Source organism: Mytilus californianus, unplaced genomic scaffold (assembly GCF_021869535.1).
Source record: "Mytilus californianus isolate M0D057914Y unplaced genomic scaffold, xbMytCali1.0.p SCAF_6, whole genome shotgun sequence".
Classification (NCBI taxonomy): domain Eukaryota; kingdom Metazoa; phylum Mollusca; class Bivalvia; order Mytilida; family Mytilidae; genus Mytilus; species Mytilus californianus.
Genome location: NW_026262712.1, coordinates 42,361,768 through 42,376,065, shown reverse-complemented (window position 1 = coordinate 42,376,065; position 14,298 = coordinate 42,361,768). Strand labels below are relative to the sequence as shown.

General features: G+C 33.7%; 1 protein-coding gene across 1 annotated transcript in view; it reads right to left on the bottom strand.

The window, feature by feature from the left end:
* The window catches only part of LOC127705653 (tetraspanin-3-like), a 44,316-nt gene that overhangs the window by 7,316 nt on the left and 22,702 nt on the right, over positions 1 to 14,298 (bottom strand). The window contains exons 5-6 of the mRNA XM_052209981.1: positions 3,164 to 3,409; positions 2,245 to 2,328 (exon numbers count right to left, since the gene is read on the bottom strand). Coding sequence (XP_052065941.1) covers positions 2,245 to 2,328; positions 3,164 to 3,409 — 330 coding nt within the window. The remainder of the gene's footprint in view (positions 1 to 2,244; positions 2,329 to 3,163; positions 3,410 to 14,298) is intronic.

Below are 14,298 nucleotides of genomic sequence, written 5' to 3'. Positions count from 1 at the left end.
CTTCTGATTTTGTAGAAATACTGTCTACAAATTTATAGCTTTAATCTTTTTTCACGAGTTATAATATGTATCATATCTTTCTTTTTCATTAATGAATTTGCTTTAATTGTTTAATGAAACAAATAGACTGGCACAATATTTAAGCTTCATTACATAGAATAAGATTGAGTAATCACTTTAGGCTTAATATTTGATAATTTTGCTTGATATATCACACAAGAGTGCACACGCTGAAATGTCTCGCCTTCTTTACTAACTATTGATTTTATGTTGATAGTCCTAAATATAAAGCTTTACTACAAGTAACACATTAACTTAACATGATCCAAGAAAATGAGGTCAAGGTCAGATAAACCAAAGGAGAAATACATGTACACCTTACAATCATTCAATAAACCAAACATATTGCTTATAGTTTCTAAGAAACAGTCTTAACCAAGAAAACTTAACATTGACCAATGAACCATGAAAATGAGGTCAAGGTCAGATGAACCATGCCAGACAGACATGTACACCTTAAAATCAATGAATGCATTAAATATAGTTGACCTATTGCTTATAGTATCTAAGAAACAAACTTAACCATGAAAACTTAACATTGACCAATGAACCATGAAAATGAGGTCAAGGTCAGATGATACCTGCCAGACAGACATATACACCTTACAATCCTTCCATACAACAAATATAGTTGATCTAATGCTTATAGTCAGATAGTTGAAGAAAAACAAACCAAAATGCAAAAACTTAACACTGAGAAAAGAACAGTGAAAATGAGGTCAAGGTCAAATAAAACCAGCGAGACTGACATGTACATCATAAAATATTTCCATACACCAAATATAGTTGACCTATTGCATATAGTATTAGAAAAAAAGACCAAAATTCAAAAACTTAACTTTGACCACTGAACCATGAAAATGAGGTCAAGGTCAGATGACACCTACCAGTTGGACATGTACACCTTACAATCATTCCATATACTAAATATAGTAGACCTACTGCTTATAGTATCTGATATATGGACTTGACCACGAAAAACTTAACCTTGTTCACTGATCCATGAAATGAGGTTGAGGTCGAATGAAAATTGTCTGACGGGCATGAGGACCTTGCAAGGTACGCACATACCAAATATAGTTATCCTATTACTCATAATAAGAAAGAAATAAACATTTCAAAAAATGTTGACTTTTTTTTCAAGTAGTCACTGAACCATGAAAATGAGGTCAAGGACAATGGACATATGACAGACGGAAACTTCATATCATAAGGCATCTATATACAAAGTATGAAGCATCCAGGTCTTCTAGCTTCTAAAATATAAAGCTTTTAAGAAGTTAGCTAACGCCGCTGCCAGATCACTATCCCTATGTTGAGCTTTCTGCGACAAAAGTCGCAGGCTCGACAAAAATAAGAATTTGAAATGTTCAGTACTTTTTAAAGATGCAATTTAAACAAGTCAAAAATGCATCAGATAATTGACAAATCTATATTTGCTCTCCATAAAATAGTTTAATATAGTAATAGGTATTTTTTAAAAACATAAATTGAGAATGTGTCTATGGGCCACAGATGCCCCTGTTGTAAATATGCATGAGTCAATGTACTAATTATTGACATTTTCTTTTCTTTTAAAGTTAATGACATATATATTTCTACATTGTTGTCATTAAAATTGTTTTTTTGCAGGTTTGAGTGCTATCATTGTTCAATAACATTTGGTTTAGGCAAACTAAAGTTAGACAACGGAAACAACAGATTTAGCAATTTTTCCATTTATAAAGGGGCATAACTCAAGAACGGTAAAGGTGATGCCACCCAATTTCAACCTTGATCTGTGTTTTGTGGTAATAAGCATTGTGTCTCAGTTTCATAACATTTGGTTGAGGCAAACTAAAGTTAGAAAAAGGAAACCAAAAATTCAGCAATTTTTATGTTTATAAAGGGGCATAACTCATGAACGGTAAAAGTTACGCCACCCAATTATGAACTTGATCTGTGTTTTGTGGTAATAAACATTGTGTATAAGTTTTATATCATTTGGTTCAGGCAAACTTTAGTTAGATAACAGAAACCAATTTTGGGACAGACAAGGGTAAAACTTAATGCCTCCTCTGCTACAGCAGGGGCATAAATTAATACATGAAAGGGTATGATTCATCCTCCCCATCCCCCCAACCCCATAAATTGTAGAGAAAAGGTTAGCACAAATAAATTTATTGGAATTTACTCAATTCTTACCACAAGTACTGTTATTGACAATGCCACTCCAAGTACTGAGAGCACTGTGTCCTCTAAAAATTGTACTATGGACTCTCTACAGCCCTGAAATTAAAGAAACCTCAAACATGTCAAACTGAAAAAAAAATTGGCAAATGTAAACATGCTAAAGGATTTTGATAAGAGCAGTAATTCATAAATGTTACTATTAACATGATTAATTAACAAAAAAAAAATCAAAAAATAATTTTTATAGTTTACAGATTTTATAGATGATGATGATGGATAGCTGCTTAACATCCAGCGGCAAATTAATACGCATATTCAGACGAGAAAATGTTAATGTAATATGAATATTAACCCTGCATTGTACTAGACAGACACGCTGAGCAGAATGTTTAATTTACTAGTTCACAAGGTAACAGTCTGCTGGAAGACATGTCACCTTACCCGGACACATTATTCTGACTCTGAGCCGACCAGTCTTTGCTCTTACCACTTCATGCCACAGTTTTTTTTAGTATGCTGCCACCATTTACTATAGATCTTCAATTCATGTAAAATAGCTTAAAAGATAATTTTTTTTTTACTATAATGACAAATTGCAATTATTACAGTTCTTGAGAACATCAACCAACAAGAATGTGTCCAAAGTACCCAGATGCCCCACTCCCACTATCATTTTCTATGTTATGAATATATTGAATGAATACAACAGCTAATTTGCGAAAAACATGGTCTAGATTCAGGGTGATTAATAGATAAGTATATGGTATAGACACTTGGTCTATTGTTGAAGACCATCTACATATATGGACCTCTAGGAGACTTATTTACTTATTGGTGATGTCAGCCTGCTATACATAGACATCTATATCCAACTTTTCCCTCAACAATGCTCAATTCAGATGTTGAAAATGCTGAAAAGTCATACACTTACTTTCTGATACATGTTAGCATTGGGTTTTGGCAGCACAGCACCTGACGTGTCTTCAATATACATTAAACAATATTGATAATGTTCCTCCTGGTTTTCATAATAATAAGAATTCTTGCAGCAGGACAGTGGCACTTTTCCAGTACCATGTTTTTCACAAACTTCAGGATTTTTCTCATTAGGGCAGACTGTAGTTATCCAGTTAGATTCACTGTAGTCTGTGTAACTGACACCTCCACAACAATGTAGCTGTCATAAATATAAAGATAGAAATAATTACCACATACATGTATTATAATTCGTGGGATACTAATTTTTGTTGATTTTATCGGTTTGGTAAACCACAAATTTAATGGTCAACAAAGCACAAATATTCTTAGGGTGGTACATAACACTACAGGGAGATAACTCTGTGAAAATCAGCTGAACGTTTTAATCATGTTCTATTGTTAAGGAAATATTAGGCTTCTCAATGATCAAAATTAGTGTTTGTCAAACTGCTATATATCCAATGAAATTTTTCTGATAAAGTGTGTGGTTCAAGTTTTTTGAAATTTTTATATTTTTGTCAAAGGGTTAAAGTAAATATTTTGTCAAAATTTTATGAAAATTAAACGAGCCAAATTAATTTTAGTCAAGGTGTTTGGTACCACCTTAAGGATTGAAAACAGACTTTGACAAATCCTCTATATCAAAATATCCCTGAAAATATAAGATTTCCTCAATCCAAAATAAAATTGGTATCTACAAAAATAAACCAATCCACAGTCATGACAGTACTCTACGGTTCAGGTATATTTGGTCATTTCCAACCATCTAGTGAGAGTTTGCACAGAATGGTCAAAACTCTTCAATGGTTCCCAGCCATGCCTGTCTATTCATTGAACATGCTGTTTCTTTTCCTTAATCATGAGAGTTGAACATTTTATTCCTTGGAAAATGAGTTCACCATTTGAAATTCATACTTTTACTAAAAGTATAAGGCTATATTTTTGTTGCCAGAAGAAAGCTGCTATGGTTGGCAGGTTGAAATGAAAATAAATCGACATGGCCAGTTGTGTATTTCCAATATGATCTAAACAATCAAAAGCTTGTGAGTACTGAAGGGTAAACATGGTAAAGATTTCATTCATTTTGCAGTGGGAACTAAATACTAAACAGTGCATTGAAAGGAAATACTGTGGGTTTAACAGTCAACTACAATTATGGACAAAGGGAGATAACTCAAATTTCAAATATTACTTGGGGCCCACTCACCAATGGCTCCTAAAATTGGGTGTGGGCTACTAAATTTCTGTTTTTCTTGTATAGAACTATATAATTATATTGGCTACCAAAATTTAAGCTGTGGGCCACCATGCCAAAATTTTAACTTCAATCCCTGACATACACACCATCTTATAATTTGAATATCTGAGCTTATGTTTCATTGATAAATTTCTATAATGGTTATGGATATGATGTATAGAATATTGTGCTCAATGCACTTTTTGACTATATAAAAATAAGGAGATGTGGTATGATTGCAAATGAGTAAACTATCTGCCAAAGTTATAATGAAGTGGATGTAAGCTATTATAGACAACCATACAGCCTTCAAAAATGAGAAAAACCCATACCGTATATTCCGCTATAAAAGTCCCCGATATGAAACAATTCAACAGTAATAAAATGCTCCGCTGGGGCGCAGCTTGATACGACCGCAGAGGTCAAACCCTGAACAGTTGGGGCAAGTATGGACACAACATTCAAGCTTGATACAGCACTGAATTTGGATTGTAATTAAATATTTGACACAGCATAGGTTTCTGACACAGAATGAAAGTGGTCTAAGAACTTAAAAATTTTCAATTTACCTATTCATACATGTGATGGACTGTGAAACTCAGATCAGGAGATTGGGAAATTTTGGTCAGGAGATTAGGACTCAGATCAGGAGGTTTTTAATCGACATTAATTTTGTTGTAAATGTAACCGTGTGCTGTAAAAATGGTCTTTTAAAGTGTGTTTTCTTCAACTTTCCAACCAATTTATTATGTTTATAGTACTCTTGTACTTATAAAGTTTCTCCATCTTTATATTCTACATGTTCAATCTAACATTGTTTTTTTCCAGTATGTTCTTTAAATTTTTTACTTCATATTCTATAAAACAATCATAGCAACCAGAACATTTGTTTAGCTGTCTGCAAATAGTTTTTATTTTTTTTTTTTTTCTCTTGCAAATAGTTTTTATTTGCAAACACAGAAATTCATTCTATTTGTAAAGTTAGGGTCATAGTTATTATATAAATTTCAATTTAAGCCTTAAAAGGAAGTATAGAATCCTCAAATAATTTTCAAATTATTATTTTTTTATTTGTCCTAAGACATTTAAAATCATTTAATAACCATCCTTTTATGATTATTTGTTCAATTTATATTTTATTTATATTCTTTTAAAAATTTTCATTATTAAAAGGAAAGTAACTTAAAACAGGATAAATCAAGGGAAGTAACCCAATAAATACACAGTTTTTGTTACACAACGGCAGTTAGCCTGAGGTAAAAATCGTTGCTTACCAGTATGTTTGACACCCAAGCTGACAAGTGAAGCCATATAATTATGCATGTTAATTGATTTACAGGTAAAATATAACTTCAGGTAATGTCAGTTACACCAGATGCCTGAGATGTTATGTTGGGCAGAAATTTTTCATTCATGAAAAACTTCATACACGGGATTTTTTCAACGGGAGGGGGGGAGGAGACCCCTGAAAACGGGATTATTGTACTCCCGTCGGGAGGTTCACATGTATGCCTATTCAAACCATATCATTATTATTTGCTTTTATATATAAATCAGAAATAACCAATTTAAAATGGAAAATGTTAAAGAAAAAAAAAGGAAAAAAAAAATCCCCCCCCCCCAATTTTTTGAACCCCTTAAGATTCATCGCCCCCAAACTCAATCCCAGCTTTCCCTTTGTGGTATGGTACCTTGCAGTACAATTTCAGAGAGATTCATACACTTGAACACAAGTTATTGTCTGGAAACTAGAAAAATGCTTGTTTCTTTGCCCCTTCTTGGCCCCAAATTCCTAAACGTTTAGGGCAATTACCCCCAAACTCAATTCCAGCTTTCCCTTTGTGATATGGAACCTTGCAGTACAATTTCATAACGATCCATACACTTACACACAAGTTATTGTCCTGAAACTAGAAAAATGCATGTTTTTTTTGCCCTTTAATGGCCCCTTATTACTAAAATTTTGAGGGAAAACCCCCAAAATCAATCCCAGCCTTTCCTTTGTGATATGGAACCTTGTAGTACAATTTCATAAAGATCCATACACTTACAAACAAGTTATTGTCATGAAACTAGAAAAATGCTTGTTTTTTGCCCCTTTTTGGCCCCTAATTCCTAATATTTGGAGGAAATTACCCCAAAAATCAATCCCAGTATTCCCTTTGTGATATGGAACCTTGTAGTACAATTTCATAAAGATCCATACACTTACAAACAAGTTATTGTCATGAAACTAGAAAAATGCTTGTTTTTTGCCCCTTTTTGGCCCCTAATTCCTAAAATTTGGAGACAATTACCCCCAAAATCAATCCCACCATTCCCTTTGTGATATGGAACCTTGTGGTACAATGTCAGAGAGATCCATACACTTACACACAAGTTATGTCTGGAAGTTACAAAAATGCTTATTTTTGGCCCCTTTTGGCCCCTAATTCCTTAACTGTTAGTACCATAACCCCCAAAATCAATCCCCACCTTCCTTTTGGTGTATTGAACCTTATGGTAAAATTTCAATGAGATCCATTCACTTAAACTAAAGTTAGAGTGCGAAAACTAATGTGTATTCGGACGACGACGCCAGACGACGACGACGACGACGACGACGACGCCAACGTCATACCAATATACGACCACAAAAATTTTTTTGCGGTCGTATAAAAACTAATGGCCTAATTTATAACAGAACAATTTATGAAAAACAAATATGACAGACATGAACCAACGACAACCACTGAAATACAGGCTCCTGACATGGGACAGACACATAAAGAATGTGGCGGGGTTAAACTACATTTTTTTAATTACTGTACTGTAAAGAAGTGTTTAGTCTGGGAAATTGATAGCTATCAAGACGACCACATAAGGGTTTTGATTGCACCAATGATATCTTTATCCCAAAAAGAGATTGAAAGATAATTTTAGAACTATTAAGAGTTATGTCAGGGGTTGAAAAAAATCATTCAAGACATGAGGAGTCAAACTGACAGCAAACCAGGTTTTCTGTATTTTGAAGGTAACCATTATTGAACTTTACAGAACAGTTAGTACAAAGGAAAGTGATGTATTCCAATGTATTCCACTTTCAGGCTTGTTTGACCGACTATGTTCTGTGCCAATTATCCAATCTAACAAGGACCATCACCAAAACCACATAAAGTGCCATTTTCCAATCTATCAAGGACCATAACTCCTGAACGGTAAAAGTGAAAATAATCAATATTGTACTTGACCGTCATTATCATGATTATGTCATCAATAACATTAAAATATGGACAGCATTGGCTGAATGGTTCACAAGTTATTCAGGAAACAATATAGAGTGCCATTTTCTAATTTACCAAGGACCATACACTGGCAGACCTATTTGGAAAATCACCGCGATTTTTGTAAAAACTCCGGTGTTTTTTGGCTAATCTCCGCGAAACGGATAAAAATTAGAGGTTCATCGTAAATTTGCTGTATTACAGGATATTTTGCATGTTATCCGGAGATTTTCCGTGTCGGCGGGAATTAGCCGTTTGTCCGATAAAACTGGTGTGTATTGAGTCATTGATAGAATCACTGATGCGTGAGCGACGGTTATTAATAGGTCGTTGTATAATCCGTTATGCGTGAGCGACGGTTATTAATAGATCCTTGTAGTGTGGTACAAATTATGATATATAGATGTTTACAGAATTAAAAACAAAGTAACTATAATCATTTGAGATATAAGGAATTTTCAAAAATATATCATATAATGTTTCTGTAAATTTAGAGAGAAACAGATTATATATATCTGGGGATTAGATGGTTACTTTTTTTAATTATATGTCAGAGGCCGCAGATCATTTAATTGCTTCTAGAACCGTTTATTGAAACAAAAATTAAATGAACGGCCAGGGGAAAGTCTTTAGTAACCTTAGTTGGTATCAGGGGTCAACTGGGTTGAGTTCAATATCGTAGCAGCTACGTAGCGGCTATGTAGTTGCTATCAATATCTATGTAGCAGCTTATCTATAGCTACACGTTCAATAGTAACAATCTACATAGCACTACGTAGCCGCTAACGCAACCCTGGTAATACATAGAGTCAGACCGTCGTTGCATAATATGTATATGTATTTACACACAATGCAGTGCATTCAAACTCGATTTCGCAAACTCGTGGGTTGTCTTTTTAGACAAAAAAGTTCAATTTAAAAGATATGAAAGTTACGTACATGTATACAAGCATAGATATAATAGCCATTATATCTATGATACAAGGAATTGTATATTTAACGTCAATGCCTGTCCTGAGATGTTAAAAATAGATTTTATCAATTGTGTCACTGCACGAGATCTTCCAACGGCGGGAAACATCATGTAGCTATAAACACAGGTGATGTTACTGACCGATTGTGGAATGTCAATTTAGGGTTAAATTTGATGTGTAATGATTGACATTATTGTGCGCGTTAGGTTGAGGCTCTAGAAGGTTCATTTCAATTGATTACCAAAATTATAAAATCAAGTTTTTTTTTCAAATCAACGTTTAAGTGTAAAATTTTGTGGGAGGGAAACTTTATTTTGTTTGTTTTTTAGGGGCACAGGGAGTTACCATAAAAATCTATAGGAACATTGAATAAAACAATTTCGAAGGTCACAACTTGTAAACTAATGAAAACAATGATAAACACTGCTGACAAGCGTAAACAGTTGTACATTACTTAGAAAATAGAGAGAGTGAAAAAAAAAGGACGTTGATGATGGTTACTGTTCATGTTAATTTTGAAAGATCGTGGTAACTGATTTCTCGGATGGTGGTACTTGCCAAAAGGTTGTATAAAAGGACAAACTAAGTACAATTTTAGCCGTGATATATGGGGGCCCCTCACGCTTGAATTAATTTACGTTACGTATTTCGTCCTTTATTAGAGGTTTCTCAACATCTTACGAACGGACGAAAATCGCCTTAACTTGACGTAACTTGCCGTAACGAGAAAAGAGGGAGCACTCATTTATTGAATGATTTTGGACTATCGGATGTGCACTTCCTTCCATTAAGATATGCATGCAGGGTTCTTTTAAACCATTTTGAGTTGTGGACATATTATTATAATGAATGCGAGTTCTCTCTGATGTGTACTTAGTGACTTAGTGTCCTTTTTTGTTGAGATTGGAGGGGCAATGAACATTTTTGAAATTTATCTAGGCTCAGATCAAAGGTAAAAAGTCCTGCGCATAAAAGAGGTAAATTTAATCTAGGAGTGAACGACTCTAGAAAAAAAATCGGTTTTTAATTTGAAAAAAAAAATCCTTGGGTCCGAGATAACTTTGTTGTCTCAAAGCTATAAAATCCAAATGGTCAGTTCTTCACCTTACATCGTTATTATTGAACTATTTTCTACCTAAATTGGCAAGAAAATGAATAAAGGGAAATACTGAAATAGATATTTGAGAAAAAAAAGTTCACTTGAAAAGATATTCTGTAATGTATTGTTGATTTTTGTTTTATTTTCAAGGCCTTTCGTATCCTTTTTGTCTATGTTTTTATTATCGTACACTTATCAGTATATTAGTATAATTTAGGTTGTTTCAAAGTACATTTTGATATGTATATTACAATTAGTTATGTTGGTGCTGTAGCACTTATACTTTCCATTAGAATACACACAACTATACTTATTATATATTACTTACAATATAACTGACTCCCCCAAAAAACTTTTAAAATACATATAAATAAATAGAGGTTTTAACGACATATATATCAAAGATACATAAAAAATACCGCCTTTTCTTGCTGTTAGGAGTGGTTCCCAATATTTATTATTGAATACTATCGAATAAATGTGGAGATAAATGAAGAAATTAAACTGTTTTAAACCACATCTTATCTCTTTATGCGTTTTTATTCAATATGTATATATATATTTATCGAAGTTATTTTACACTTGTACATGTATTAATATTAATCAGAATATATGAAAAATGGGTTATGGTTAACGAGTTTTTGTGTTAGACGTTTTTTGCCACCTTTGATTTGTTTATGAAGTGACCAAATTTCATTCCTCTGTAACTTTCAAAATTCAATCTTTATTATTTGTCAACAATTATTAAGGATAAGAAAAGATTAGTCTACTTTGTTTGAACTATAAGAACTAGCTAAGGCCATATGCACTGCTGATATATTAGTCTGTGTGGCCTATAAATCTACGCAAAACATCTCTATAATACAGTGATCTGCTGGTCTCACGCAGATATAGAGTTGTGGTTTTAAAAGTCCAGCGCGCTGGGGTGTGAAGTCTAGCGCTGTAGATCTAAAGTCGAGCGCTAGAGATGTTAAAGTCATATGAAACGAGTGACTGGTGAAAAATAATGTTTATCCAATGCATGTATATATCATAAACTTAGTCTTCTGTACACGATTTTATCATTTTTTACGCAAACATATCGTATAATCGTCAATTTTTTTTTCTCTCTGTCTGTTATGATGTGAAAATATGGCAGCTACTTATTATATAATAATTGTCGTGTTTTGAAGCCGTAGTTTACCGATTGTCACCTTATAGTAAACAATCAACAAAGAAGCATGGATATTGAGCACATGTATACCATGTACAATCAGATAATAGTTCATTTTAATGACAGATCCATGCGTATTGCGATCACCGGTATTTTACGAGGAGAGTCACGATAAGGTCACTTACATATGGAAAATATGTCGGCGAATTGCTTCCTGGAAGCAAGCAATTAAAAAAAAGTAAACTTCTTCTATATGTGGACAATTTTAAAAAAATTCTTCAGAAAAAAGTATATGTACACAAGTTTTATAATGAAAACTATCAATTTAGTTATAAAAAAACATATGCATCATTTTTTTTTTAATTTGAGGTTTCATATGACTTTAAGTCCAGAGTTGGAGATTTAAATATAAAGGTTGTGTCCTCTCAACCACTTTTCAATCCTTTATCAGATGTTAATATCGTCGTGAAATGCATGGAATACTCGCCACTGAACGTTTTATAAAAAAACATCCAACAATCATTCAGTCAAATGCAAACCAAATGCGCAGATTTTTTTTTAACAACGACTATTAAAAACATTGTTGTTTTTAAATGGATAAGGGAGATAAATCGAACGTATATTCGACATGTAAATAAACGAAACTCAACGTAAGGTTACGCAGCATTCAACAACACAAAACCAATTGGAACACTAATGTTTAACCACAACAATAAATTACAAGGTTGCAAAATGAATATTAAATTGTGTACTGTTGTCTTTAAACACGCTGCAATATCGGTAGAAAATTTTACTGCATAAAATTACAGCTCCCTAACGATACGTTCGTCGAGTTTCGTCTGTTCGTAAGATGTTGAGAAACCTCTATTATGACCTACAGTTGATCATAGTTGAGTACTACGTATCGGTCAGGGGCGGATCCAGACACTGTGAAAAAAGGAAGGGTGTGCTAGCCAGGGTTTCTCAGAAAAAAGGGGGTGCTAGTACAGTTGGCCTAATGTATTTGAAGGCCAGGATTGGAAGATTATCAGACATTCTGTGGCTCAATTTTAATTTTATTTTCTAACTGTGAAGTGCTACCTAAGCCGTGGCCTGGAGAACCATACCCAATTTTTTAAAAGGGTGTTCCAAAGGCATATTAAAATACTTCCAGCATTATACAGGTCCTGAGGTACAATTTCTTGGGGAGGAGATTTCAATTGCTGTTATGTGGGTTAATTTTTTGTTACTAGGAATTTTCGTTTTTTTTTTTCATCAGATTTGCCCCAATTGTCTATTCTGTTAAGGTTTCACAAAAGTCAAAATATATAACACTTCATAAACATCTGAACTTTGCCTGTATTTTTCAACCTATAATGAATAAAGTCCTAAACTATATGCAAATATCTTCATTTAAACATACTTAAACATATGCACACCGTGTAAATTGTAAATAAAATTGAAATTGTTATGTTGTGGCCAACCCGGTTCTTGGGGTGAACACCAAATTTTCCAAAAGAAATCTGGAGGCCTATTCTGATCATATTCTGATCCCCAATTTGATGAGAGAAAAAAATATTGTGGTCTGGCAGTTGACAAAAAAAATCGGAATTCCAGAATTCCCCATACCGTTTATTTCAAGAAAAAAATGTTTGGTGCATGGCAGTGGGGAATAACGTTGTGTTCCGAATTATTTCCGACTCAGAACAAACCCCTAACCCTTTGAATTTAAATGTTGCTCTTATATACCTTACTATCGTGAATTTTCAATGTTTCATGTATATTTCAGGTCAGATCCCAGGGCATACTATGTGTTCAAAATTATAAAAACGTAGAAAATTCATGATTCATGTACGTGTAATATGTCTCAAGAAAATGGATTGAAGGCATATTAATTATCAAATTATTTATTTGTACAAAAAAACACATAGGCAATGAAAACCGTGTGTGCGCCAAGAAAGGTCAATACGTATGACTCAACTTGGAGGCTGATTTAGGGGCAGGCTGTCCAGATCCCTCCTTATGGAACTACATATGGTTAATTTTGACTTTTATTTACTTGTTTCACTTACCCGAATAATTCAGTCGTTATATTCCGCTGATCTACGATTATTTCATTAACAAGTATATAGAAGAGATCGATTACGGAGAGAGACTGAATTTTTCGGGGTTAGTTCCACTCCGACCTTTTTTTAGTTTATACAATAAAGCAAGTCTATTTAATCCATTTCTCCGCTGTTTTCGTTATATATAGCACTTTCGTCATACTAAGGTTAGGTTTCAAAGAGTGGATCATTAATATGAACATGTCGGGGTCTTTTAGAGCTGACAATGCGGTATGGGCTTTGCTCATTGTTGAAGGCCGTACGGCGACCTATAGTTGTTAATTTCTGTGTCATTTTTGGTCTCTTGTGGAGAGTTGTCTCATTGCCAATCATACCACATCTTCTTTTTTTATATATAATAACAATATCATAATTACAAATACTAATTCTCCTTACGTCATCCGAGAATACACGTGTCTTTTCTTTAGGCTAAAGCGCGAGTAGATGGTCAGATATATATATATGGAATTTTGAAAGGACCTTGACTGGCTACACAGCCCTTGCACGATCTGATCGATGGTCAGAAAGATGACCGTCAAGTTCTAAGTGCACACAAATGGTCACATGTCATGAATATCCATGAACGTACAACGAACTAAATTTTATATATACGAATCCTTGCTGTACCACAGGTGTCCTTGTGTAATGAAATTTTAGGGTATTGGTGCATAGTCAAGTGATTAGATAAACTTGGATAATCAATGAGAGAGAATGAATGACCATTTTAAGTTAATCCAGGGACTTTCTATTGATTGTTGTTTGCTTTACGCTGCATTAGCACAAAAATGCTATATCGCGGCGAGAGCTTATTCCAATATTTTTACAATTTAAGGTATATTTTTAAAATCAGACAATAAGGTCCTTCAATAAACTAAAAATCTAGACTAAAGGGACTTTCTATACTAACGGGATAAGATAAGATAAAACTTTTTTTATTAAATAATGAAAGCTTTTTCAGATAAAGGGAGTGTCGGACATAGTTTTAACTCTAAATGAAACTGTTCTTTAATTCATAAATAATAAAACATAAAATTAAAGGCATTTTAGACCCTTCCTACAAACGGAAAAGATGAGCATGAAAAATAAGTGAAAGGGGGGGGGGGGGGGTGGGCATAAGTGACTGGTTACGAATTAATTTTAATAGTAGTTCACCGTGCAAGAAGTTTTAAAGTACTAATGGAATAGTGTGACAGAAGCGGATTTAGAGGGGGCCAGGTACCCCTTTTCTTGAAAAAAAATGTGGTTGATTATACATGTATTGGGAATCACTGAAGCATG